General features: G+C 44.5%; 1 protein-coding gene across 2 annotated transcripts in view; it reads left to right on the top strand.

The window, feature by feature from the left end:
* LOC123492886 (ribosome-binding protein 1-like) overlaps positions 1-27,333 on the top strand; it is a 51,663-nt gene that overhangs the window by 8,390 nt on the left and 15,940 nt on the right. For both annotated transcript variants that reach the window (XM_045226508.1, XM_045226507.1), the window contains exons 4-11: positions 2,733-2,855; positions 3,422-3,574; positions 3,952-4,070; positions 4,671-4,824; positions 20,724-20,862; positions 21,205-21,419; positions 26,771-26,808; positions 26,906-27,019. In XM_045226508.1, coding sequence (XP_045082443.1) covers positions 2,733-2,855; positions 3,422-3,574; positions 3,952-4,070; positions 4,671-4,824; positions 20,724-20,862; positions 21,205-21,419; positions 26,771-26,808; positions 26,906-27,019 — 1,055 coding nt within the window. The remainder of the gene's footprint in view (positions 1-2,732; positions 2,856-3,421; positions 3,575-3,951; positions 4,071-4,670; positions 4,825-20,723; positions 20,863-21,204; positions 21,420-26,770; positions 26,809-26,905; positions 27,020-27,333) is intronic.

Genomic DNA, 27,333 nt, shown 5'->3' with positions numbered 1-27,333 from the left:
TCATTATGTGTAGTCATAACGTACATACACACAATTCTAAATTGCAGAAACCTTTTAATTAATTAAGCATAGCAACATTTCAAGTAATAAACAATACTGTAGCTTTTTTTCCCTTTCACACTTATTTTAATATTGTAATTTTTACACCCCTAAATATGAATCATCCTAGTAGTTTTGGAAGCACCTTTGTTCCGATATTTCCCAACTGAGAGGTTATATTGACTGTATCCCAAATGGCACCCTATTCCCTATATAGTGCACTACTTTTGACCAGAGCCCTATTGACCCTGGTCAAAAGCAGTGCACTCTATAGGAAATAGGGTGCCATTTGGGATGTAGTCATTCTCTGGCTTATCTTAACATTTGTATTAATTATGGATCACCCTGGGGTCCAGCAAAATTAAGGCAGTTATACAATTTTTAAAACATTACAATACAGTCACAGGTTTCACAACACACTATGTGCCCTCAGGCCCCTACTCCACCACTACCACATATCTACAATACAAAATCCATGTGTGTGTGTATAGTGCGTATGTTATCGTGTGTGTATGCATGTGTCTGTGCCTATGTGTGTGTTGCTTCACAGTCCCCGCTGTTCCATAATGTGTATTTTTATCTGTTTTTTTAAATCTAATTTTACTGCTTGCATCAGTTATTTGATGTGGAATAGAGTTCCATGTAGTCATGGCTCTATGTAGTACTGTGCGCCTCCCATAGTCTTTTCTGGACTTGGGGACTGTGACGAGACCTCTGGTGGCATGTCTTGTGGGGTATGCATGGGTGTCCGAGCTGTGCGCCAGTAGTTCAGACAGCTCGGTTCATTCAACATGTCAATACCTCTCATAAATACAAGTAGTGATGAAGTCAATCTCTCCTCCACTTTAAGCCAGGAGAGATTGACATGCATATTATTAATGTTAGCTCTCTGTGTAGATCCAAGGGCCAGCCGTGCTGCCCTGTTCTGAGCCAATTGCAATTTTCCAAAGTCCCTTTTTGTGGCACCTGACCACACGACTGAACAGTAGTCCAGGTGCGACAAAACTAGGGCCTGTAGGACCTGCCTTGTTGATAATGCTGTTAAGAAGGTAGAGCAGCGCTTTATTATGGACAGACTTCTCCCCGTCTTAGCTTCTGTTGTATCAATATGTTTTGACCATGACAGTTTACAATCCAGGGTTACTCCAAGCAGTTTAGTCACCTCAACTTGCTCAATTTCCACATTATTTATTACAAGATTTAGTTTAGGTTTAGTGAATGATTTGTCCCAAATACAATGCTTTTAGTTTTATAAATATTTAGAACTAACTTATTCCTTGCCACCCACTCTGAAACTAACTGCAGCTCTTTGTTAAGTGTTGCAGTCAATTTAGTCGCTGTAGTAGCTGACGTGTATATTGTTGAGTCATCCACATACATAGACACACTCACTTTACTCAAAGCCAGTGGCATGTCATTAGTAAAGATTGAAAAAAAAGTAAGGGGCCTAGACAGCTGTCCTGGGGAATTCCTGATTCTACCTGGATTGTTGGAGAGGCTTCCATTTAAAGAACACCCCCTATGTTCTGTTCGACAGTTAACTCTTTATCTACAATATAGCAGGGGGTGTAAAGCCATAACACATACGTTTTTCCAGCAGCAGACTATGATCGATAATGTCAAAAGCCGCACTGAAGTCTAACAGAACAGCCCCCACGATATTTTTATCATACACAAATGACTGATGATTGGCTGAGAGAAATTTAAATGCTGTGCTTGTTGAATGTCCTTCCCTATAAGTGTGCTGAAAGTCTGTTGTCAATTTGTTTACTGTAAAATAGCATTGCATCTTGTCAAACACTATTTTTTCCAAAAGTTTACTAAGGGTTGGTAACAGGCTGATTACTCCTGAGTGGCGCAGTGGTCTAAGGCACTGCATCGCAGTGTTAACTGTGCCACTAGAGATCCTGGTTCGAATCCAGGCTCTGTCGCAGCCGGCCGCGACCGGGAGACTCATGGGCGGCGCACAATTGGCCCAGCGTCGTCCAGGGTAGGGGAGGGAATGGCCGGCAGGGATGTAGCTCAGTTGATAGAGCATGGCGTTTGCAATGCCAGGGTTGTGGGTTCGATTCCCACGGGGGGCCAGTATAAAAAAATATGTATTCACTAACTGTAAGTCGCTCTGGATAAGAGCGTCTGCTAAATGACTAAAATGTAAATGTAAATGATTGGTCGGCTATTTGAGCCAGTAAAGGGGGCTTGACTATTCTTAGGTAGCGGAATTGCAATTGCTTCCCTCCAGGCCTGGGGGCACGCACTTTCTAGTAGACTTAAATTGAAAATATGGCAAATAAGAGTTGCAATATCGTCCGCTATTATCCTCAGTAATTTTCCATCCAAGTTGTCAGACCACGGTGGCTTATCATTGTTGATAGACAACAATAATATTTTCACCTCTTCCACACTCACTTTACGGAATTCAAAATTACAATGCTTGTCTTTCCTAATTTGGTCAGATATACTTGGATGTGTAGTAGTGTCAGCGTTTGTTGCTGGCATGTCATGCCTAAATTTGCTAATCTTGGCAATTAAAAAATCATTAAAGTAGTTGGCAATATCAGTCGGTTTTGTGATGAATGAGCCATCTGATTCAATGAATGATGGAGCTGAGGTTGCCTTTTTTCCCAACATTTCATTTAACATCAACTGTAGCCGATCAGTGGTGGTCAACTTGTGTCATATCTGATGGTTAGGCCTCTCAGAAGGGGGATCCCATGGCTGCCCTGAAGAAACAGCTAGAGGAGAAGGAGAAGCAGCTGTCTACCGAGCAGGAGGATGCCACCGCCGCCAAGAATCGACTGAGGGAGCTCACCAAGGTAAAAGACCATGGGTCCATCCCAATAGTATCTTATTTTTCCTTAAGTGTACACACATCTAAAAGCATTGGATTGGTGGAGAGATGGGCTAGTGGGTATTTCCACCTTATTTCTTATACCAGTAATGTCCTTTAAAATCAGTGAACAAGTGCACACTTTGAGAGGAAGGAGAGATAATTGGGTAAACTGACATCCTACTGACTTCCATGCACAGGGTAGAAACAATGCCATAATACACCTTATTCAACTAATGAAACGCATGATGATAAGTTGATGAATGGAATTAATTGTGTTAGTGCTGGGCTAGGTAGCATCTTAAACAGGTCTTGGCCTCAGTGCAGTAGGCCAGGATTTGGTAGCTGGTGCTTACTGTAAATATCTCCCTGCGGTATTTTTGCCACTGGCTCACACTGTGCCTGTTGGAACACTCAGGAAGAGAAACAGATTAACAAACCAAAAAAAGGGGTAGAACAAAAATGTGCACCCAAGGACCAGGATTGGGGGAACACTGACTTTAACCAAGTGTTTTTCGCTGATGTCACTAACGATCCCCGATGCCCACACAGGAGCTGAGCACAGAGAAATCCAAGATGGCGACGGTCGAGACCCGTCTGCGCTCAGAGCTAAGTGCTCACACTCAGGAGATAACTGCCCTCCAGGCTCGCATGCAGGCCTCCTACCAGGACCACGTGGCTAAGACCCAGCAGCTCAACCTCAAGGTCAGAGTTCACGACCCCATAAACGTCAGGGTCATTTTCAGGAGGGGTGATTTAACGTACTGAACAGTCCAGACAGAAATGCCATGAATAGAGCTGACTTGAGTCTTGACTCCACATCAGAGACATGTCTGTTCTACATGTGTTTCCATCTGAACGTTCCACAATGATCCTGTGCCTGACTGAATGTGGAGCTGCTGCTTCCACCACTTTGACAGCAGCCTCTGAATTTGACAGTAATAACATATTGTGACCCCTAGGTAACAATGTGTTGGACTTGTTTGTAAAAGTACAAGACAGACAAGATGAGAAAAATCAGCTGTTAACTGTCTGCACAAACATTTATGGAAATATTTGTTCTTGCTAACACCCCCATACAGATAGCGAGCCTGCAGGAGCAGCTGGACAATGGCCCAGTCGCTCAGCTGGCCCGCTTGCAGCAGGAGAACTCCATCCTGAGAGACGCCCTCAACCAGGCCACCAGCCAGGCCGAGAGCAGGTAGATGGGGAAATAAACAATACAACTCCTATTCTATGGAGAAATCTGAGTCTTGTTCAGTGGGAAAAAATTGAGTAAAATGGGGTGGAACTTCCTAGACTTTTCCCAATAAGAAATATTCATTTTCTTTTGTTGAAACGTTCTGCTATGGTGTGCCCTAATGAACACAGCCCAGGTGTGGTCTACTCTTAAAATGCCCTTTTCTCAATTCGACTTTACTTGGGGGTGGGTGGTAGTTTTAGTTTTACAATGTAATGAGGTACAAGTGGGTGTATTGGCTGGCTGGATGGATACATAATTAATTCTAGCTTGTACAGACATGGTCAAGCGACTCCAAAAATGACCATGATTTATCTAGCATTTTGAATATGTATCACTATTTGCTTATCATGCCATTTTATTGTCAATTATCACTAAGTATTAACATAATGCAAAAATAACACATGCCTAAAGAGCCTGAATTATGTCCATTCTTGGACACCAGCAACTGAGTTATACAGCTACTCCATATCCAAAACTGTCCTAGCCACACTCTACTCAAATTCATCAAGTCAAGCAATCTTTCTGACAAGTCCCTCTCCGATCTCTTTCCCCCTCCAGGCAGAACGCGGAGCTGGCCAAGCTGAGGCAGGACTGTGTTCGTCTGAACCGGGACCTGGGCGAGAGGACGGAAGCCCTGCAGGCTGACAATGAGCACAGGAAGGTCCTGGAGGCCAAAGTGGCAGCTGCAGAGGAGCAACTTGCCCAGTTCCAGGTGAGCGGAGTAGGGTGAAGTTGCCCCCCCCAATCTCCACGGCATCCAAGTGACCTCTAACCTTTCATTTGATCCAACCACAATGGAGGACAACAATGGAGCAAGAGGTGTGGCCTTGCATTCCTCCTGTTTTATCTTATTTAGTTGGAAGGGGGGTGGGGAAGTATGCGTTGTAGAGTGCAAAACAAGTTGAGAATGTCACAATTCGGCATCATGATTTGGGGCCCAAAATTAAAACCTTGGCTTTAGTCAATTCAGTTCTACTGCACCAGTGCACTGCTAGTCCAATAGTGCACTACATGAGAACATGGCTGTCAATTCATTTGGGACTAAGGTCAGTCAGTTTTTAATCTAGAACAGATGTGGACAACTGAGGCGTGTTCAGTAGGGAGTAAATTGAGTGAAATATGGAGGTAATACCTAAATGTGTTGCATAAGAACAGATATTTTAGTTTTCCATTCTCTGTTGAGTTTTGCTACAGTGTGCCTTACTAACTTTATTCATATATTTTCAAATCAAATCAAATTTTATTTGTCACATGCGCCAAATACAACAGGTGTAGACTTTACTGTGAAATGCTTACTTACAAGCCCTTAACCAACAATGCAGTTCAATTAATAGTTAAGAAAATATTTACTAAATAAACTCAAGTAAAAAATAAAATTACACAATAAAAGAACACTAACGAGGCTACAGTTGAAGTTGGAAGTTTACATACACCTTAGCCAAATACATTTCAACTCGGTTTTTCACAATTCCTGACATTTAATCCTTGTAAAAATTCCTTGTCTTAGGTCAGTTAGGATCACCACTTTATTTTAAGAATATGAAATGTCAGAATAATAGTAGAGAGAATGATTTTCAGCTTTTTATTTATTTCATCACATTCCCAGTGGGTCAGAAGTTTACATACACCCAATTAGTATTTGGTAGCATTGTCTTTAAATTGTTTAACTTTGGTCAAACATTTCGAGTAGCCTTCCACAAGCATCCCACAATAAGTTGGGTGAATTTTGGCCCATTCCTCCTGACAGAGCTGGTGTAACTGAGTCAGGTTTGTAGGTCTCCTTGCTTGCACACGCTTTTTCAGTTCTGCCCACAAATTTTCTATAGGATTGAGGTCAGGGCCACTCCAATACCTTGCCTTTGTTGTCCTTAAGCCATTTTGACACAACTTTGGAAGTATGCTTGGGGTCATTGTCCATTTGGAAGACCCATTTGCGACCAAGCTTTAACTTCCTGACTGATGTCTTGAGATGTTGCTTCAATATATCCACATCATTTTCCTTCCTCATGATGCCATCTATTTTGTGAAGTGCACCAGTCCCTCCTGCAGCAAAGCACCCCCACAGCATGATGCTGCCACCCCCGTGCTTCACGGTTGGGATAGTGTTCTTCGGCTTGCAAGCAACCCCCTTTTTCCTCCAAACATAACGATGGTCATTATGGCCAAACAGTTCTATTTTTGTTTCATTAGACCAGAGGACGATCTTTGTCCCCATGTGCAGTTGCAAACCGTAGTCTGTCTTTTTTATGGCGGTTTTGGAGTAGTGGCTTCTTCCTTGCTGAGCGGCCTTTCAGGTTATATCGATATAGGACTCGTTTTACTGTGGATATTGTCACGATCGTTGGTTAGAGAGGACCAAGGCGCAGCGTGTTGAGCGAACATACTTTAATAGTAAAGTGCAAACACGAATACAAAACAATAAACGATACGTAACGTCCTCAGACAATGACTGACAAGGAACAAAAACCCACAAACACAAGGTGAAAACAGACATTATAAATATGGCTCCCAATCAGAGACAACGAGCCAAACAGCTGACACTCGTTACCTCTGATTGGGAGTCACTCATCCAAACAAAGAAATACAACCACATAGAACAACCCAACCAAACAGAACACAACGAAACGAACACACCCTGGCTCAACATACAAAGTCCCGGAGCCAGAGCGTGACAGATATAGATACTTTTGTACCTGTTTCCTCCAGCATCTTCACAAGGTCCTTTGCTGTTGTTCTGGGATTTATTTGCATTTTTCGCACCAAAGTACGTTCATCTCTAGGAGACAGAACGCGTCTCCTTCCTGAGCGGTATGACTGCTGCGTGGTCCCATGGTGTTTATACTTGCGACCGCGCCTCAATAAGGGCTAAACAAGGGAGGGCTGGGTGGGCATACCTCCTCGGCGGTGGTTCTGGCTCCGGCCCTGATCCCCACCTCCTCTCCAACCCCCCAAAGTACCCCTGGTCCTGTCTAGCCCCGCTGGTCGGAGCCGGACTGACGACACGCGCCCCTGGCTTGGTGCGTGGAACAGGAACGGGCCTCACCGGACTGACGACTCCATTCCCTGGTTTGGTGTGAGTAGCAGGAACGAGCTGGACCAGGCTGACGACTCGCATCCCTGGTTTGGTGCGAGTAGCAGGAACGGGCTGGACCAGGCTGACGCCTCGCACCCCTGGCTTGGTGCGAGTAGCAGGAACGGGTTGGACCAGGCTGGCGACTCGCACCCCTGGTTTGGTGCGAGTGGCAGGAACAGGCCGGGTCGGGCTGGCGACGCACACCGTAGGCTTTGTGCGTGGAGCAGGGACAGGCCGGGCTGGGCTGGCGACGCACACCGTAGGCTTTGTGTGTGGAGCAGGAACAGGCCGGGCTGGGCTGGCGACGCACACCGTAGGCTTTGTGCGTGGAGCAGGGACAGGCCGGGCTGGACTGGCGACGCACCTCGTAGGCTTGGTGCGTGGAGCAGGGACAGGCCGGGCTGGGCTGTCGACGCACACCACTGACTTGGTGGGAATGGCAGGAACCGGCCGGGCTGGGCTGACGACGTGCACCACTGACTTGGTGGGAATGGCAGGAACAGGCCGGGCTGGGCTGACGACGCGCACCACTGACTTGGTGGGAATGGCAGGAACAGGCCGGGCCGGGCTGTCGACGCACACCACAGACTTGGTGGGAATGGCAGGAACAGGCCGGGCTGGGCTGACGACGCGCACCACTGCCTTGGTGGGAATGGCAGGAACAGGCCGGACCGTACTGGGGACACACACCACTGGCCCCACGCAGGGATCAGGAACGGGCCGGACCGGACTGGTAACACACCCCAGTACCTCTCGCCGTGCCTCCACACTTTCCCTCTCCTCTGTGCCCAGTGGCCCCCTAACCTGGCGGCCTTCTCTGCCAACGCTTTGCACCGCTCTAACCCGTACACCTGCTGCCCCGACGTCGTGAGCCCCCCCCTAAAAATTTCCTGGGGGTCTCTCATCCCCGTGGCCCAGGCCTCTCTCCCTCTTGCCAGACTCGCAATCATCTCCTCCCACGTCCATCCTCTCTCTCCTCGTCACGCTGCTTGATCTGGTTAAGGTGGGTTTTTCTGTCACGATCGTTGGTTAGAGAGGACCAAGGCGCAGCGTGTTGAGCGAACATACTTTAATAGTAAAGTGCAAACACGAATACAAAACAATAAACGATACGTAACGTCCTCAGACAATGACTGACAAGGAACAAAAACCCACAAACACAAGGTGAAAACAGACATTATAAATATGGCTCCCAATCAGAGACAACGAGCCAAACAGCTGACACTCGTTACCTCTGATTGGGAGTCACTCATCCAAACAAAGAAATACAACCACATAGAACAACCCAACCAAACAGAACACAACGAAACGAACACACCCTGGCTCAACATACAAAGTCCCGGAGCCAGAGCGTGACAGATATAGATACTTTTGTACCTGTTTCCTCCAGCATCTTCACAAGGTCCTTTGCTGTTGTTCTGGGATTTATTTGCATTTTTCGCACCAAAGTACGTTCATCTCTAGGAGACAGAACGCGTCTCCTTCCTGAGCGGTATGACTGCTGCGTGGTCCCATGGTGTTTATACTTGCGACCGCGCCTCAATAAGGGCTAAACAAGGGAGGGCTGGGTGGGCATACCTCCTCGGCGGTGGTTCTGGCTCCGGCCCTGATCCCCACCTCCTCTCCAACCCCCCAAAGTACCCCTGGTCCTGTCTAGCCCCGCTGGTAGGATGAACCAGACTTGTGGAGGTCTACAATTTTTTTGTCTGAGGTCTTGGCTGGTTTCTTTTGATTTTCCCATGATGTCAAGCAACGAGGCACAGAGTTTGAAGGTAGGCCTTGAAATACATCCACAGGTACACCTCCAATTGACTAAAATGATGTCAATTAGCCTATCAGAAGTATTTGTAAATTTCTGACCCACTGGAATTGTGATATAGTGAACTATAAGTGAAATAATCTGTCTGTAAACAATTGTTGGAAAAATTACTTGTCATGCACAAAGTAGATGTCCTAACCTACTTGCCAAAACTATAGTTTGTTAACAAGGAAATTGTGGAGTGGTTGAAAAACGAGTTTGAATGACTCCAACCAAAGTGTATGTAAACTTCCGACTTCAACTGTATATACAGGGGTTACCGGTACCGAGTCAATGTGCGGGGGTACAGGTTAGTCGAGGTAATTTGTACATGTAGGTAGGTAACCCCTGATAATTGACAGCGGGTAGCAGCGGGGTATACAGGTCCTGGATGGCAGGAAGCTTGGCCCCAGTGATGTACTGGGCCGTACACACCACCCTCTGTAGCGCGTTATGGTCAGATGTTGAGCAGTTGCCATACCAGGCGGTGATGTAACTGGTAAGGATGCTCTCGATGGTGCAGCTGTATAACATTTTGAGGATCTGGGGACCCATGCCAAATCTTTTCAGTCTCCTGAGGGGGAAAAGGTGTTGTCGTGCCCTCTTCACGACTGTCTTGGTGTGTTTTGACCATGATAGTTTGTTGGTGATGTGGACACAAGGAACTTGAATCTCTCGACCCGCTCCACTACAGCCCTATCGATGTTAATGGGGGCCTGATCGGCCCGCCTTTTCCTGTAATCCATGATCAGCTCCTTTGTCTTGCTCACATAGAGGGAGAGGTTGTTGTCCTGGCACCACACTGCCAGGTCTCTGACCTCCTCCCTATAGGCTGTCTCATCTTTGTCGGTGATCAGGCCTACCACTGTTGTGTCGTCAGAAAACTTAATGATAGTGTTGGAGTCGTGTTTGGCCACGCAGTCGTGGGTGAACAGCGAGTACAGGAGGGGACTAAGCACGCACCCCTGAGGGGCCCCAGTGTTGAGGATCAGCGTGGCAGATGTGTTGTTGCCTACCCTTACCACCTAGGGGTGGCCCGTCAGGAAGTCCAGAGCTGTGTTCGAATACCCATACTAACATACTGTATACTACATACTTAATGAGTATATACTACATACTATTAGTTCATTTTAGGATACTGTAAACAAACTATCATTTAGGTTGAGCATACTAGCACTTTGCCTGTCTACCAGATGTCATATGTCATAACACTGTCATGACCCATATATTTACACCTGTTGTGACATATATTGTGTTATTTTAGGGCTGGTTATGACACCTAATTAAGTCTCTAAGTTTCTGCCAAGAAGTTTCCTTTCATTTGAAAGTTTGTTAAATACTTTGTAGTTGTAATGAATTCTTTAGTTTTTTTCATCATATTTTAAATAACTTGTAGAAAATACGCTATGACACTGTCATAAAATATTATGACCATCATACTCATATAGGCCTATCTGGCTTATATATCACGTACATGCCCTTATATCCAGGCTCTGTCGTAGCTGGCCGCGACCGGGAGACCCATGGGGCGGCGCACAATTGGCCCAGCGTTGTCCAGGGTAGGGGAGGGAATGGCCGGCAGGGATGTAGCTCAGTTGGTAGAGCATGGCGTTTGCAAAGCCAGGGTTGTGGGTTCGTTTCCCACGGGGGGCCAGTATGAAAAAAATAATGTATGCACTAACTGTAATTCGCTATGGATAAGAGTGTCTGCTAAATGACTAAAGAAAAAAAACAAAAATGATAAAAGACAAAAATTAAAAAATAACAAAAAAATATATAAAAACATAAAAAATAAATAAATAATAAAATAACGAAAAGGAGACTAAAAAATAAAAATAAAAATATCACTCATCGGTCAAAAAGAGGGTGTCTTGTACTACTCCTGAAATCTACTCCTGCATTCATCCCAGTCATCAGCAACAGAGCATTGGGGTAGGTGCATGTCTGACATCAATGTGTGCCCAATTACAATGATAATTTTATGTATTTATTTTTATATATAACATAAACATACTGTTTACATTTACGTCATTTAGCAGACACTCTTATCCAGAGCGACTTACAAATTGGTGCATTCACCTTATAGCCAGTGGGATAACCACTTTACAATGTTATTATTATTATTTTTTGGGGGGGGGGGTAAAAGGATTACTTTATCCTATCCCTGGTATTCCTTAAAGAGGTGGGGTTTCAAATGTCTCCGGAAGGTGGTGAGTGACTCCGCTGTCCTGGCGTCGTGAGGGAGCTTGTTCCACCATTGGGGTGCCAGAGCAGCGAACAGTTTTGACTGGGCTGAGCGGGAACTGTGCTTCCGCAGAGGTAGGGGAGCCAGCAGGCCAGAGGTGGATGAACGCAATGCCCTCGTTTGGGTGTAGGGACTGATCAGTGCCTGAAGGTACGGAGGTGCCGTTCCCCTCACAGCTCCGTAGGCAAGCACCATGGTCTTGTAGCAGATGCGAGCTTCAACTGGAAGCCAGTGGAGTGTGCGGAGGAGCGTGGTGACGTGAGAGAACTTGGGAAGGTTGAACACCAGACGGGCTGCGGCATTCTGGATGAGTTGTAGGGGTTTAATGGCACAGGCAGGGAGCCCAGCCAACAGCGAGTTGCAGTAATCTAGACGGGAGATGACAAGTGCCTGGATTAGGACCTGTGCCGCTTCCTGTGTAAGGCAGGGTCGTACTCTCCGAATGTTGTAGAGCATGAACCTACAGGATCGGGTCACCGCCTTGATGTTAGCGGAGAACGACAGGGTGTTGTCCAGGGTCACGCCAAGGCTCTTCGCACTCTGGGAGGAGGACACAACTGAGTTGTCAACCGTGATGGCGAGATCATGGAACGGGCAGTCCTTCCCCGGGAGGAAGAGCAGCTCCGTCTTGCCAAGGTTCAGCTTGAGGTGGTGATCCGTCATCCATACTGATATGTCTGCCAGACATGCAGAGATGCGATTCGCCACCTGGTTATCAGAAGGGGGAAAGGAGAAGATTAGTTGTGTGTCGTCTGCGTAGCAATGATAGGAGAGGCCATGTGAGGATATGACAGAGCCAAGTGACTTGGTGTATAGCGAGAATAGGAGAGGGCCTAGAACTGAGCCCTGGGGGACACCAGTGGTGAGAGCACGTGGTGCGGAGACAGATTCTCGCCACGCCACTTGGTAGGAGCGACCGGTCAGGTAGGACGCAATCCAAGAGTGAGCCGCGCCGGAGATGCTCGGCGAGGGTGGAGAGGAGGATATGATGGTTCACAGTATCAAAGGCAGCAGACAGGTCTAGAAGGACAAGAGCAGAGGAGAGAGAGTTAGCTTTAGCAGTGCGGAGAGCCTCCGTGACACAGAGAAGAGCAGTCTCAGTTGAATGACCAGTCTTGAAACCTGACTGGTTTGGATCAAGAAGGTCATTCTGAGAGAGATAGCAAGAGAGTTGGCTAAAGACGGCACGCTCGAGTTTTGGAGAGAAAAGAAAGAAGGGATGCTGGTCTGTAGTTGTTGACATCAGAGGGATCGAGTGTTGGTTTTTTGAGAAGGGGTGCAACTCTCGCTCTCTTGAAGAAGGAAGGGACATAGCCAGCGGTCAAGGATGAGTCGATCAGCGAGGTGAGGTAAGGGAGAAGGTCACCGGAGATGGTCTGGAGAAGAGAGGGGGGGATAGGGTCAAGCGGGCAGGTTGTTGGGCGGCCGGCCGTCACAAGTCGCAAGATTTTATCTGGAGAGAGAGGGGATAAAGAAGTCAAAGCATAGGGTAGGGCAGTGTGAGCAGGACCAGCAGTGTCATTTGACTTAACAAACGAGGATCGGATGTCGTCAACCTTCTTTTCAAAATGTTTGACGAAGTCATCCACAGAGAGGGAGGAGGGGGGGAGGGGGGGAGGGGGAGGAGGATTCAGCAGGGAGGAGAAGGTGGCAAAGAGCTTCCTAGGGTTAGAGGCAGATACTTGGAATTTAGAGTGGGTAATGGAATGTTTTGCCTTGTGTGGTAGGTTTTGTGGGTTGTGACACTCTTATGTAGGTATCATAACCAGCCATAAAAGAACACTATATACTGTATTTCACAACAGGTCTAAATATGTGTCATGCCAGTGTTATGACCATATTATAACAGGTTATATCAGATGTTATGACATATTATACAACGGGTAGGTCTAATCCTGAATGCTGATTGTTTAAAACCGCATTCTAGCCGGTGTCTATTCCACAAGTTACCACCGGCTAAATCTATGACGTTAAAATGTCTATTTACTCTGTTCCATCTGACTGTGCAATCCACTGTCTCATCAGCCCAGCCAGGCAATTTATAAACTTGATCTCCACTATAAAAAGCATCTAGACATTATCTCACAATTCTTTTAGACTAACATTTAGTTTTCAACAGCAGAGATTTGAATAAACCTTGCTGTCTGTCTCTCCGACATCTGCAACATTGTTTCAATATTCAAATTCTATCTCCAGCTGTTGCATAGTAATGAACGTGTCGGGAGTCAGGATGAGACCGGTAGGCAGCTTTTCTCAGCCAGTCGAAATCATGAAATCGCACATCATTAGCTCATTTGTTATGGATGTATCCAAATAAATGTCATTAGAAAACAGCTTATTCTGTTGTTATTCTGGCTGCACTGTTTGACGTGACTGTAAGTTAGCCGTAGTTGTCTAGCTAGCAAGCAGGGATAAGAACGTTGCCAGCCAGTATGGCAATAGAACATTTAGAACGAACAACATAGATACAGAATATAAATACTTAACGACTGGGTCGCGTCTCTGGCAACCAAACCGATAGAACGAACGACCGGCCGGCGTGGGTAGCGACCCTAGGTTTATGTTGGGACTATCTTGTGGAAGGATGGAATGGTATCAATAAATTCATCAAAATAAAGTTTTATTTGTAAATCCATTATTTGAATATGTTGGTAACCCGTTGTATAAAAGGGAATAATGCCTTTGAAGCTGGGAGTTTGGAGGATATATTGGCATGGTTTGTCGGCCCTCGACGAACAACACTGTGCCATATATATCCTCCAAACACCGGCTTCTCGGGCATTATCACTTAATTATAAAATGGTTATGACCGTGTTATGACGCTGAGTGTCAAATAAAGTGTTACCAAATATATTTTCTTCGCACTTCCGCATCTGTTGTGAAAGGTGGCAGAGCTAGAGCGGTGTTTGTCAGACCATGAGACATCCCAAAAATCGGTCTTCTCACTAAATCGTCTATAGCGTCCAAACAGTTTGGTCTACAAACTATTATGAAAAAATAAGACAAACATGATGGTGTTCTCTGTTTTGTTGTACGACCACCACAAGCGACTCATCAGAACAGCCGATCTATTAACTTCTGCCTGTAGCGTCCGAACAGTTTGGGCTACACACTAATGACTCATCTGTGGAAAGGTGAGACTCTCACAAACACGTACATGCCGGTACATTTGCCCCTGTCAAAATCTGTTAGTAAAATATTTTTTAAATATTTTTGGGGGATACTTTAATGGGTCCTAAAATTCTAAACCAAATAGCTAAATTATCCATAGTATGACCATCTTAAAACAATTCCATATCCCCACCCCCCTCCCCCTCCACAACAGCTTAGATTTACAGAGGAAAAAGTCAGAAGAACTTGCATGCGTTTCCCAAAACATGTAGAGAGAACTTTCACTAGGTGCGTCATTGGCGCATGTGTCGATACTGATAGGATGGAAAGAACATTAGAAATTATTCCACAATACTGACGATGGATTAGTTCCTAGAGATGTATTATCACCTACAGTGCCAGTTTGGACACACCTACTCATTCAAGGGTTCTTCTTTATTTTGACTATTTTCTACATTGTAGAATAATGGTGAAGACATCAAAACTATGAAATAACACACATGGAATCATGTTGTAACCCAAAAAGTGTTAAACAAATCAAAATATTTTAGATTCTTCAAAGTAGCCACCTTTTGCCTTGATGACAGCTTTGCACACTCTTGGCATTCTCTCAACCAGCTTCATGAGGAATGCTTTTCCAACAGTCTTGAAGGAGTTCCCACATATGCTGAGCATTTGTTGGCTGCTTTTCCTTTACTCTGCGGTCCAACTCATCCCAAACCATCTCAATTGGGTTGAAGGTTGGGTGATTGTGTAGGCCAGGTCATCTGATGCAGTACTCCATCACTCTCCTTCTTGGTCAAATAGCCCTTACACAGCCTGGAGGTGTGTTGGGTCATTGTCCTGTTGAAAAACAAATAATAGTCCCATTAAGCGCAAACCAGATGGAATGGTGTATCGCTGCAGAATGCTGTGGTAGCCATGCTGGTTAAGTGTGCCTTGAATTCTAAATAAATCAGTGTCACCAGCAAAGCACCATCACACCACCTCCTCCATGCTTCACGGTGGGATGGACACATGCAGAGGTCATTCATTCACCTCACAGACACGGCGGTTGGAACCAAAAATCTCAAATTTGGACTCATCAGACCAAAGGACAGATTTCCACCGGTCTAATGTCCATTGCTTGTGTTTCTATGCCCAAGTAAGTATCTTCTTCTTATTGGTGTCCTTTAGTAGTGGTTTCTTTGCAGCAATTCGACCATGAAGGCCAGATTCACGCAGTCTCCTCTGAACAGCTGATGTTGGGATGTGTCTGTTACTTGAACTCTGAAGCATTTATTTGGGCTGCAATTTCTGAGGCTGGTAACTCTTGGAATTTCTCCTCTGCAGCAGAGGTAACTCTGGGTCTTCCTTTCCTGTTGCGATCCTCATGAGTGCCAGTCATCATAGTGCTTGATGGTTTTTGCCACTGCACTTGAAGAAACTTTTTAAAAGTTCTTGAATTTTCCGGATTGACTGACCTTCATGTCTTTTAAAGTAATGATGGACTGTCGTTTCGCTTTGCTTATTTGAGCTGTTCTTGCCATAATATGGATTGGTCTTTTACCAAATAGGGCTATCTTCTGTATACCACCCCTACCTTGTCACAACACAACTGATTGGCTCAAACGCATTAAGAAGGAAAGAAATTCCACAAATTAACTTTTAAGAAGGCACACCTGTTAATTGAAATGCATTCCAGGTGGCTACCTCATGAAGCTGGTTGAGAGAATGCCAAGAGTGTGCAAAGCTGTCATCAAGGCAAAGAGTGGCTACTTTGAAGAATCTTAAATATAAAATATATTTTGATTTGTTTAACACTGTTTTTGGTTACTACATGATTCCACATGTGTTATTTCATAGTTTTGATGTCTTCACTATTATTCTACAATGTAGTAAAAATAATGTAAAACCCTTGAATGAGTAGGTGTGTCCAAACTTTTGACTAGTCTGCAATGTCTGAAAATATTGAGGCGGCTTATTCTAACGGTTACCGTATAATAATACACAGATCATTGCGCACGTTACACGTCATGAGATATGTTGAGGCAGAAATTAGATGGTAGCCTACAATTGGCAAAATAGAAGACAATTGAATGAACATGAAATTGATGTCAATATGATCGACCAGTTTATTAGGTACACCCATCTAGTACAGAGTCGGACCCCCCCTTTGCCTCCAGAACAACCTGAATTATTCGGGGCATGGATTCTACAAGTCGGAAACATTCCACAGGGATGTTGGTCCATGCTGACGTAATGGCATCACGTAGTTGCTGCAGATTGGACGGCGGTACACCACCGCCACCAACCTGTACCGTTGACACCAGGCAGGATGGCTCAACTGTTGTGCTGCGCTGTTATTTGTCTGTTTATGGCCCGCCTGTTAGGTTGCACGATTCTTGCAATTCTCTCATCAATGAGCAGTTTTCGCCCATAGGACTGCCGCTGACTGGATGTGTTTTGTTTGTCGCACCATTCTCGGGAAACCCTAGACACCTGTCGTGCGTGAAAAGCCCAGGAGGATGGACGTTTATGAGATCCTGAATCCGGCATTCCTGGCACCCACCATCATACTACGCTCAAAGTCGCTTAGGTCACTTGTTTTGCCCATTCTCACATTCAATCGAACCGCAACTGAATGACTTGATGCCTGTCTGCCTGCTTTATATAGCAAGCCATGGCCATGTGACTCCATGTATTTATATTTTAGTGCAGTCATCTCTGTTTGAATTTGCAGCATCTATTTATCCTTTGCAGCTTTGTATTTGTAGTCAACTTCGTTCTGAAGTTATCGGTGGTCACAGAGAGACCGATAAACATCTTGATTCTATGTTTAGCGGAAGGACACTTTCTTTTCTAAAGGCTCACTTAACTGTTCTACACGTGGTCTAAGGCAGTCGGTTATTAACGAGTGTTTTCAAGTGCTACTTTAGTAACAATGGTTTTTGGAAACAGCTCTGAGGTTTAAGGATGCTCCTACGAAGGTTCTTATGATTAACTAAGCCTTAAGATGCTTTTGGGAAACCGGGCCCAGGTCATACAGTGGGGTATTCCAGAAAGCAGGTATATTAGCCAGCTAACTTTGCTAAACAGCCACAAATAACTCTTGATTACCTGGTTGATGAAGATACAGTGGGGGAAAAAAGTATTTAGTCAGCCACCAATTTTGCAAGTTCTCCCACTTAAAAAGATGAGAGAGGCCTGTAATTTTCATCATAGGGACACGTCAACTATGACAGACAAAATGAGATTTTTTTTCTCCAGAAAATCACATTGTAGGGTTTTTTATGAATTTATTTGCAAATTATGGTGGAAAATAAGTATTTGGTCAATAACTAAAGTTTCTCAATACTTTTATGTACCCTTTGTTGGCAATGACACAGGTCAAACGTTTTCTGTAAGTCTTCACAAGGTTTTCACACACTGTTGCTGGTATTTTGGCCCATTCCTCCATGCAGATCTCCTCTAGAGCAGTGATGTTTTGGGGCTGTCGCTGGGCAACACAGACTTTCAACTCCCTCCAAAGATTTTCTATGGGGTTGAGATATGGAGACTGGCTAGGCCACTCCAGGACCTTGAAATGCTTCTTACGAAGCCACTCCTTCGTTGCCCGGGCGGTGTGAGATCCAGCCACGTTTCATCTTCAATGCCCTTGCTGATGGAAGGAGGTTTTCACTCAAAATCTCATGATACATGGCCCCATTCATTCTTTCCTTTACACGGATCAGTCGTCCTGGTCCCTTTGCAGAAAAACAGCCCCAAAGCATGATGTTTCCACCCCCATGCTTCACAGTAGGTATGGTGTTCTTTGGATGCAACTCAGCATTCTTTGTCCTCCAAACACGACGAGTTTAGTTTTTACCAAAAAGTTCTATTTTGGTTTCATCTGACCATATGACATTCTCCCAATCCTCTTCTGGATCATCCAAATGTACTCTAGCAAACTTCAGACGGGCCTGGACATGTACTGGCTTAAGCAGGGGGACTCGTCTGGCACTGCAGGATTTGAGTCCCTGGCGACGTAGTGTGTTACTGATGGTAGGCTTTGTTACTTTGGTCCCAGCTCTCTGCAGGTCATTCACTAGGTCCCCCCGTGTGGTTCTGGGATTTTTGCTCACCGTTCTTGTGATCATTTTGACCCCACGGGGTGAGATCTTGCGTGGAGCCCCAGATCGAGGGAGATTATCAGTGGTCTTGTATGTCTTCCATTTCCTAATAATTGCTCCCACAGTTGATTTCTTCAAACCAAGCTGCTTACCTATTGCAGATTCAGTCTTCCCAGCCTGGTGCAGGTCTACAATTTTGTTTCTGGTGTCCTTTGACAGCTCTTTTGGTCTTGGCCATAGTGGAGTTTGGAGTGTGACTGTTTGAGGTTGTGGACAGGTGTCTTTTATACTGATAACAAGTTCAAACAGGTGCCATTAATACAGGTAACGAGTGGAGGACAGAGGAGCCTCTTAAAGAAGAAGTTACAGGTCTGTGAGAGCCAGAAATCTTGCTTGTTTGTAGGTGACCAACTACTTATTTTCCACCATAATTTGCAAATAAATTCATTAAAAATGCTACAATGTGATTTTCTGGAGAAAAAAAATCTCATTTTGTCTGTCATAGTTGACGTGTACCTATGATGAAAATTACAGGCCTCTCTCATCTTTTTAAGTGGGAGAACTTGCACAATTGGTGGCTGACTAAATACTTTTTCCCCCCACTTTATCTATATACAGTGGGGAGAACAAGTATTTGATATACTGCCGATTTTGCAGGTTTTCCTACTTACAAAGCATGTAGAGGTCTGTAATTTCTATCCAGAAAATCACATTGTATGATTTTTAAGTAATTAATTTGCCTTTGTTTGCAATTACAGAGAGGAAATGTTTCCTGTAGGTCTTGACCAGGTTTGCACACACTGCAGCAGGGATTTTGGCCCACTCCTCCATACCTTCTCCAGATCCTTCAGGTTTCGGGGCTGTCGCTGGGCAATACGGACTTTCAGCTCCCTCCAAAGATGTTCTATTGGGTTCAGGTCTGGAGACTGGCTAGGCCACTCCAGGACCTTGAGATGCTTCTTACGGAGCCACTCCTTAGTTGCCCTGGCTGTGTGTTTCGGGTCGTTGTCATGCTGGAAGACCCAGCCACGACCCATCTTCAATGATCTTACTGAGGGAAGGAGGTTGTTGGCCAAGATCTCGCGATACATGGCCCCATCCATCCTCCCCTCAATACGGTGCAGTCGTCCTGTCCCCTTTGCAGAAAAGCATCCCCAAAGAATGATGTTTCCACCTCCATGCTTCACGGTTGGGATGGTGTTCTTGGGGTTGTACTCATCCTTCTTCTTCCTCCAAACATGGCGAGTGGAGTTTAGACCAAAAAGCTCTATTTTTGTCTCATCAGACCACATGACCTTCTCCCATTCATCCTCTGGATCATCCAGATGGTCATTGGCAAACTTCAGACGGGCCTGGACATGCGCTGGCTTGAGCAGGGGGACCTTGCGTGCGCTGCAGGATTTTAATCCATGACGGCGTAGTGTGTTACTAATGGTTTTCTTTGAGACTGTGGTCCCAGCTCTCTTCAGGTCATTGACCAGGTCCTGCCATGTAGTTCTGGGCTGACCCCTCACCTTCCTCATTATCATTGATGCCCCACGAGGTGAGATCTTGCATGGAGCCCCAGACCAAGGGTGATTGACCGTCATCTTGAACTTCTTCCATTTTATAATAATTGCGCCAACAGTTGTTGCCTTCTCACCAAGCTGCTTGTCTATTGTCCTGTTGCCCATCCCAGCCTTGTGCAGGTCTACAAATTTATCCCTGATGTCCTTACACAGCTCTCTGGTCTTGGCCATTGTGGAGAGGTTGGAGTCTGTTTGAGTGTGTGGACAGGTGTCTTTTATACAGGTAACGAGTTCAAACAGGTGCAGTTAATACAGGTAATGAGTGGAGAACAGGAGGGCTTCTTAAAGAAAAACGAACAGGTCTGTGAGAGCCGGAATTCTTACTGGTTGGTAGGTGATCAAATACTTATGTCATGCAGTAAAATGCAAATTAATTACTTAAAAATCATACAATGTGATTTTCTGGATTTTTGTTTTGGATTCCGTCTCTCACAGTTGAAGTGTACCTATGATAAACATTACAGACCTCTACATGCTTTGTAAGTAGGAAAACCTGCAAAATCGACAGTGTATCAAATACTTGTTACAAATGGTTGTTGCTGTCATGTCAATTATTTTAGGTCTATTTCTCAAAATGATCAAGTTATTTCAAGGCATTTCTGGTTAACTCATTGATACAGCTTTCTGGAACGGCCCCAGATCTCTTATGCATCTTATATAAGGAACACGCATACATAATAGACTCATTGCACATGATAATAAGTTGTTGCCGTGCTCATTCACAGGCGTGCCAGGCGGAGAGTGAGCGGGCCGTGCAGCAGAGGCTGGAGGAGGTGAGCCAGAAGCTCCAGAAGTCCCAGGACACCAGCAACATCATGCAGGCCCAACTAGACCAGGCTCAACAGGAGGCCACCGCCTTCGCCGGTCAGTGGACCCCACCTCACTGGTTACATACCTTGACCACATGATAACCTGCTACTCTGTAACAGTGCTAGTCGCGCTAACCCAGTCACTCTAACCTCTATTTTAACCCTAACCATCACAGGAAAAGCCTTGCACTAAGTGGGAGAGGTCTCTCACACACAGCTATGTTCCCGATACCTTATTATTTAGATTTGCTTTTAGATTTAGATTCATACTGATCTCTCTACTCGTCGCCACATTTCTCATTTTTTTAGTCCTTTTTTGTGTGGATTTATACAAATTTGGCAGACTAGGCTCTGGTTTTGAATTGAATTAAATTGAATAAAACTTGGATCTCCACAGAGCTCCAGGAGCGCATGGCCACCACGGAGGCCGAGCTGAAGGAGCGCTGTGCCGAGCTGGAGGACCTTAAGTCCCAACAGGCAGTAGTGTCAGCTGTGGAGGAGGCTGCCAAGGAGCAGACTGCCCCACTGGAGGCTGCCGTTGAAACCCCCACCGAAAAGCAGGAGACTGTGACTGAAGGTGTTACCGAGACCCCCACTGCCACCGAAATCCAAGTAAGCTCCAGAGGCCTGTTTTTTTATTTTCCCCCAGCTGCAAATAGTTTAGATTGTAGACACAATTCCAAATCAACCCCTGGCCCCTAAGCAGTCTTGTAGATCGGAAAATATTTGGATAGGTATAAGCAATATGGCCGACATTCCACCTGTCAGAGTACAGGTGGAGCTGTAACCATATTGCTTACACCAATCCAATACTTTCAGATCTACCTGTTTTTTGTTTTGTCAAAGCAAAGGGGCCTCATTTATCAAAGGTGCATGTGCACAAAAAATACTCTAACCCTTGCGGGCGCCATTTTTCCTGCAAAGTATACGTATCTCCACGTGAATCTCAGACCATGAGTATGCACAACTTCTAGTGGTTGATCAACTGTATTGCAAGCAAATATTGTTATTTTTGGGGAAATTGAGGTTTATGATGCACTGGAATTATAATAGTGGTAGGCTAATAAAAAACAGTTAAATGTAGGCCTAATGATAAAACAGATGCATTAGGCCATTGGTAAGAAGATCGCATAGCAGCATGTTGCCTAATTAGGGCTGTCCCAAACAAAACCAAATCTTGGTAGACCGAGAGTTGTCTGTTCATTCAACCAAGCGATTGGTCAACATTTTAAAACACATTTTTCCTTATAGACACACCCGGTGTTTGAATAAAATCAACTATATGTAGGCTACTGAGCTTGTCTGACACTTTAAGCGCTGCGATTAAAAATGAAGACACACAAATTACTAAAGAGGGAGCCAGAGATCAATATAGCCAAACCAGAAGAAAAAAAAACTGTTCCTGCCCACTGCTGCTGCTGGCCTTCGCAGATTCTGCCATTAGGCTCCTAAAGTTGCCGGTAATAGGCTACATCAGCGGTCGGCAACATTTTCCATTTGGAGTGCCAAGTTATCGTACCATTTCCGTTAGGCTCCTAAAGTTGCCGGTAATAGGCTACATCAGCGGTCTGCAACATTTTCCATTTGGAGTGCCAAGTTATTGTACCATTTCTACGGATCTGCGTGCCGGTTATGATTTTCACATTTTCGTGGAACAGTTTCATTTATAATAAAGTCTTCATATCTCAATCAATGTCATGGTTAATCAAAATTCTATCTAAATGAAAATGATACAAATCTAAAAGTAACTTATTTTGCCAATATGTAAAAATAGCCTACATAAAGCCAACAAATAAAAACATTGCAGCCCACAGGTCGAAAATATCCTAATGAAAATAAATATCCTATAAATCACATTGGCAACACATGGCCTGTCTGCAAGGAACTCGTGCTAGCAAACTTGCAACATTGTATAAAATGTTCTGGGCCCTCAGTTTCCTGCGCCAGTGAACTCCGGACAGACAGACACAGCTGTAGGCTATTTGTGCAGGGGATAAGAAGTAATCAGTTAGGCCTATTTTATGATGTTTTCACTGGATCAGAGCATTAGTAATTTTTTTTCACTTTCATGCTGAGTGGTTATCATAGGGAGAGAGCTGGAAAGATTTTTCAAATGGGCTACGTTGAACTATTGTCATTCTCAATGGATGTATAAACAGACTTTGCTTACTTGCTGTTTGAGGCGAAGGAAAAAATTACTTTGAAGCTATGGTGAGTTAAGACAATCAGAAATGGTATCAGATCCCGAAATGGGCACATTTATAGGCTGACATTTGCGTGCAGGCCAGGTAGCCTAGGCCTACTTCTATGCGTAATCAGGTGCATGTCCTTACTCAAGATTGACAGGAGCGCTCCAAAACACAAGACAATGAATACATTCACAACTTGTAAATGGAATGAAATAAACCAAAACTTTCTCAAAGTGTAGCCGAGGTTGTGCGCTCTGCAAACAACGTGTCCACTCCTACAATAATGGTAAGACTGTAACAGAAATCACCATAATCAAACAAACATTGTAGATTATAAGCGCACAACCATCACTGTACTCTTCCTGTGGTCCAAACACATTAAGGCACTTACATTACACATAAAACAAAAGAAAGAACAGTACATATAACATTATTACACCACTACATATCTACAATACAAAATGTATAATACCACTAAAGAACAATATTACAATGTAAGTGTGTGTAGAGTGCGTGTGTGTGTGTGTGTGTGTGTGTGTATGTATGTATGCGTGTACCTATGTGTGTCTCACAGTCCCCCGCAGTTCCATAAGATGTATGGTTTTATTTATTAATTTCTTTGTAGTTTTTACCCCCTTTTCTCCCTAATTTCGTGATGTCTCATCGCTGCAACTCCACAACGGGCTTGGGAGAGGCGAAGGTCGAGTCATGCGTCCTCCGAAACATGACCCGCCAAACCGCGCTTCTTAACACCCGCCCGCTTAACCTGGAAGCCAGCTGCACCAATGTGTCGGCCTGCAGGCACCCGGCCTGCCACAAGATGTCGCTAGAACGCGATGAGCCAAGTAAAGCTCCCCATTTCCAAATCATACAGCAAATGAGGGCATTTTTGTTACCATAAAAGGTGAATGGAGGGTGTTTTCCAGGTGGGGTTGTAGCGCTGATTTTATCTATGACAGTTTGATAAATCCTAATAATTTTTGGCGCACACATCCTAGAATCTCGATGTACGCCAGAATTTAGTAAGACATTTAATCACGGTTCATAAATGAGGCAGCTTTGACAATAAACCCTTATACTATAAGCCTGTAGACCACTAATCAGTATCCATTGTTTTTAACACTAGAACCTAATTTTATTATTACTCTGCCATTTCTAAAGTCATTGACTTGTCCTAAATAAGTCTATATAACACGCTGTCGTTGTTTAGAATCTTAATATCACAAACAGAACTGGAGTTATAACCAGTTTTGGCGGGCATGTAATTTTAATGTTTTTCCCCCATTGCCCCTCCTCCTCCCGACAGTTTGAGGTGCCGTGCCCAGTTGATAATCACCCCGATAATTGCCTCGAAACTGAACCTAAACCATACCGAAACGATTTTCACACATATAACAGATTAAATAAATTAAGTGAAGTATGATGTGGGAGAATGGGTGAGTTGATGAGCGAGGGGAAGCGAACGATGCACCAATTGTGGTTGAAGAACAGGGCGTGCCATTCTATTGTATTGATCTATTCTAATTATAAGCTCAAAATGGTATATACCCTACATCAGTCCACTGAATCCAAGCAGTCTTATCAGTCTACTCTGGCCTACTTGGAGTACACAGTAAGTGCGTGCATAATTTACAATGGCAAAAAGACTAAGATGAACGGCTGCACATGCTGTGTAAGCATTGCTACAAAATCTGAACAAAAACGACTGATGGTGGGGAAGAAATTAATCATGACATCTCTGATTATTCTTCTGATTCTGAGCTTCAGCCTGAACCTACACCTCAGAGGCCTAAGCATAAAAAAGCCAGAATTGTGCGCACTGAGCAGGTGTCAGTGCCACCACGAAATGAAACGGTGAGACAGGACAGAGGAAGGGACCACACCGTTTGGATAAAACACGCCGGTGACAATGCTACGGGCCGATTATCAGCACAGAATGTCATCACTGAGAGGGCAGACCCTACATCTAAAGCATAAAACAACATCATCAGCTTTTTGTAAAATATGAATGGGAATATACTAAAGTTAGATTTTACTCATTTACTTATAATAATTTCTAGGGGTGCCAATAATTGTGGCACACATTTTGGATAAAAATAGTTCATTTATTTCAAATTAATTTTTTCCTATAATTTTACTTACATTTAAGGTTAGATTTTTGTGAATAATTTGAATGAAAGACCAAGAGAATAAACAGCAAAGAAAAACATTTCGCTGCCCGTTTTTTCTCATATTTACCAAGGGTGCCAATATTAGTGGAGGGCACTGTAAGCATCAGACCCTTTGCTATGACTCAAAATTGAGCTCAGGTGCATGCTGTTTCCATTGATCATCCTTGAGATGTTTCTACAACTTGATTGGAGTCCACCTGTGGTATTTTCAATTGATTTGATATGATTTGGAAGGCACACACCTGTCTATATAAGGTCCCACAGTTGACAGTGCATGTCAGAGCAAAAACCAAGCCATGAGGTCGAAGGAATTGTCCGTAGAGCTCAGAGACAGCATTGTGTCAAGGTACAGATCTGGGGAAGGGTACCAAAAAATGTCTGCAGTATTGAAGGTCCCCAAGAACACAGTGGCCTCCATCATTCTTAAATGAAAGAAGTTTGGAACCACCAAGACTCTTCCTAGAGCTGGCCGCCTGGCCAAACTGAGCAATCGGGGGAGAAGGGCCTTGGTCAGGGAGGTGACCAAAAACCTGATGGTTACTCTGACAGAGCTCCAGAGTGCCTCTGTGGAGATGGGAGAAACTTCCAGAAGGACAACCATCTCTGCAGCACTCCACCAATCAGGCCTTTATGGTAGAGTGGCCAGACGGAAGCCACTCCTCAGTAAAAGGCACATGACAGCCCGCTTGGAGTTTGCCAAAAGGCACCTAAATGACTCTCAGACCATGAGAAACAAGATTCTCTGGTCTGATGAAACCAAGGTTGAACTCTTTGGCCTGAATGCCAAGCGTCACGTCTGGAGGAAACCTGGCATCATCCCTACGGTGAAGCATGGTGGCGGCAGCATCATGCTGTGTGGATGTTTTTCAGCGGTAGGGACTGGGAGACTAGTCAGGATCGAGGGAAAGATGAACGGAGCAAAGTACAGAGAGATCCTTGATGTAAACCTGCTCTAGAGCGCTCAGGACCTCAGACTGGGGCTAAGGTTCACCTTCCAACAGGACAAAGACCCTAAGCACACAGCCAACACAATACAAGAGTGACTTCGGGACAAGTCTCAATGTCCTTGAGTGGCCCAGCCAGAGCCCAGACTTGAACCCGATCAAACATCTCTGGAGAGACCTGAAAATAGCTGTGCAGCTCCCAATCCAACCTGACAGAGCTTGAGAGGATCTGCAGAGGAGAATGGGAGAAACTCCCCAAATACAGGTGTACCAAGCTTGTGGCGTCATACCCAAGAAGACTCGAGGCTGTAATCGCTGCCAAAGGTGCTTCAACAATGTACTGAGTAAAGGGTCTGAATACTTGTGGAAATGTGATATTTCCTGGTTTTTTTTAAATAAATTTGCAAAAATGTCTAAAAAACAGTTTTTACTTTTGCTTTGTCATTATATGGTAAAATAATAAATGCTATTGTTATTATAAAAAAATGTATTGTAATTGTAACGCCTTCATTTATTTTTTATCATGCTATATATGAAATGTATTAATTACATTGTTAAAATGTTGCTGTCAGAATGACCGCTCATTAGCTTGAAAGGGGGTCCCTCGTGGCCACACGTCATGCTCAGAGCTTTAGTCTATCCATCTTGTTTCTAAACAGGTTGACTACTCCGCTGAGATTGAAGAGCTAAAGATCAGGTACGCTGAGTCATATTTCTGTTAGATACCATGTATCGAATCTCCGTATCCAACCTTTTCTACCGAATGGGGATATTTATTTCTCTCCCTCTTTCAGTCTGATAACCAAAGAAGGTCATGTGGCCACTCTAGAAGAAAAGCTCCAACAGCTGAAGGTTGAACTGGAGCTGGTGAGATCTTCCCACACTGTTGAGGAGCCACAGATCAACGGGTATGTTAACTTTACTGGGATATCATGTGGCCTGGGGTTGGTTTAGCCAAGTGGTTAGCGCCGCGGTCCTCAGCACATGTATACAACAGTGTCCTTGTGGGTTCCAATCCTGCACCTCACTGCTATTATTACACACATCTTGTCTCATCTCACTTTGTTGTCTCTCTAGCTATACCACTGTATCTGTTCTATTACATACAGTACCAGTCAAAAGGTTGGACACCTACTCATTCAAGGGTTTTTCTTTATTTTGACTATTTTCTACATTGTAGAATAATAGTGGAGATCTCAAAACTATGAAATAACACATATGG

This window comes from Coregonus clupeaformis, chromosome 17 (assembly GCF_020615455.1).
Source record: "Coregonus clupeaformis isolate EN_2021a chromosome 17, ASM2061545v1, whole genome shotgun sequence".
In the NCBI taxonomy this organism is placed as follows: Eukaryota; Metazoa; Chordata; class Actinopteri; order Salmoniformes; family Salmonidae; genus Coregonus; species Coregonus clupeaformis.
Note: the sequence above shows the minus strand (reverse complement) of the source record. Positions and strands in the feature narration are given on the sequence as shown.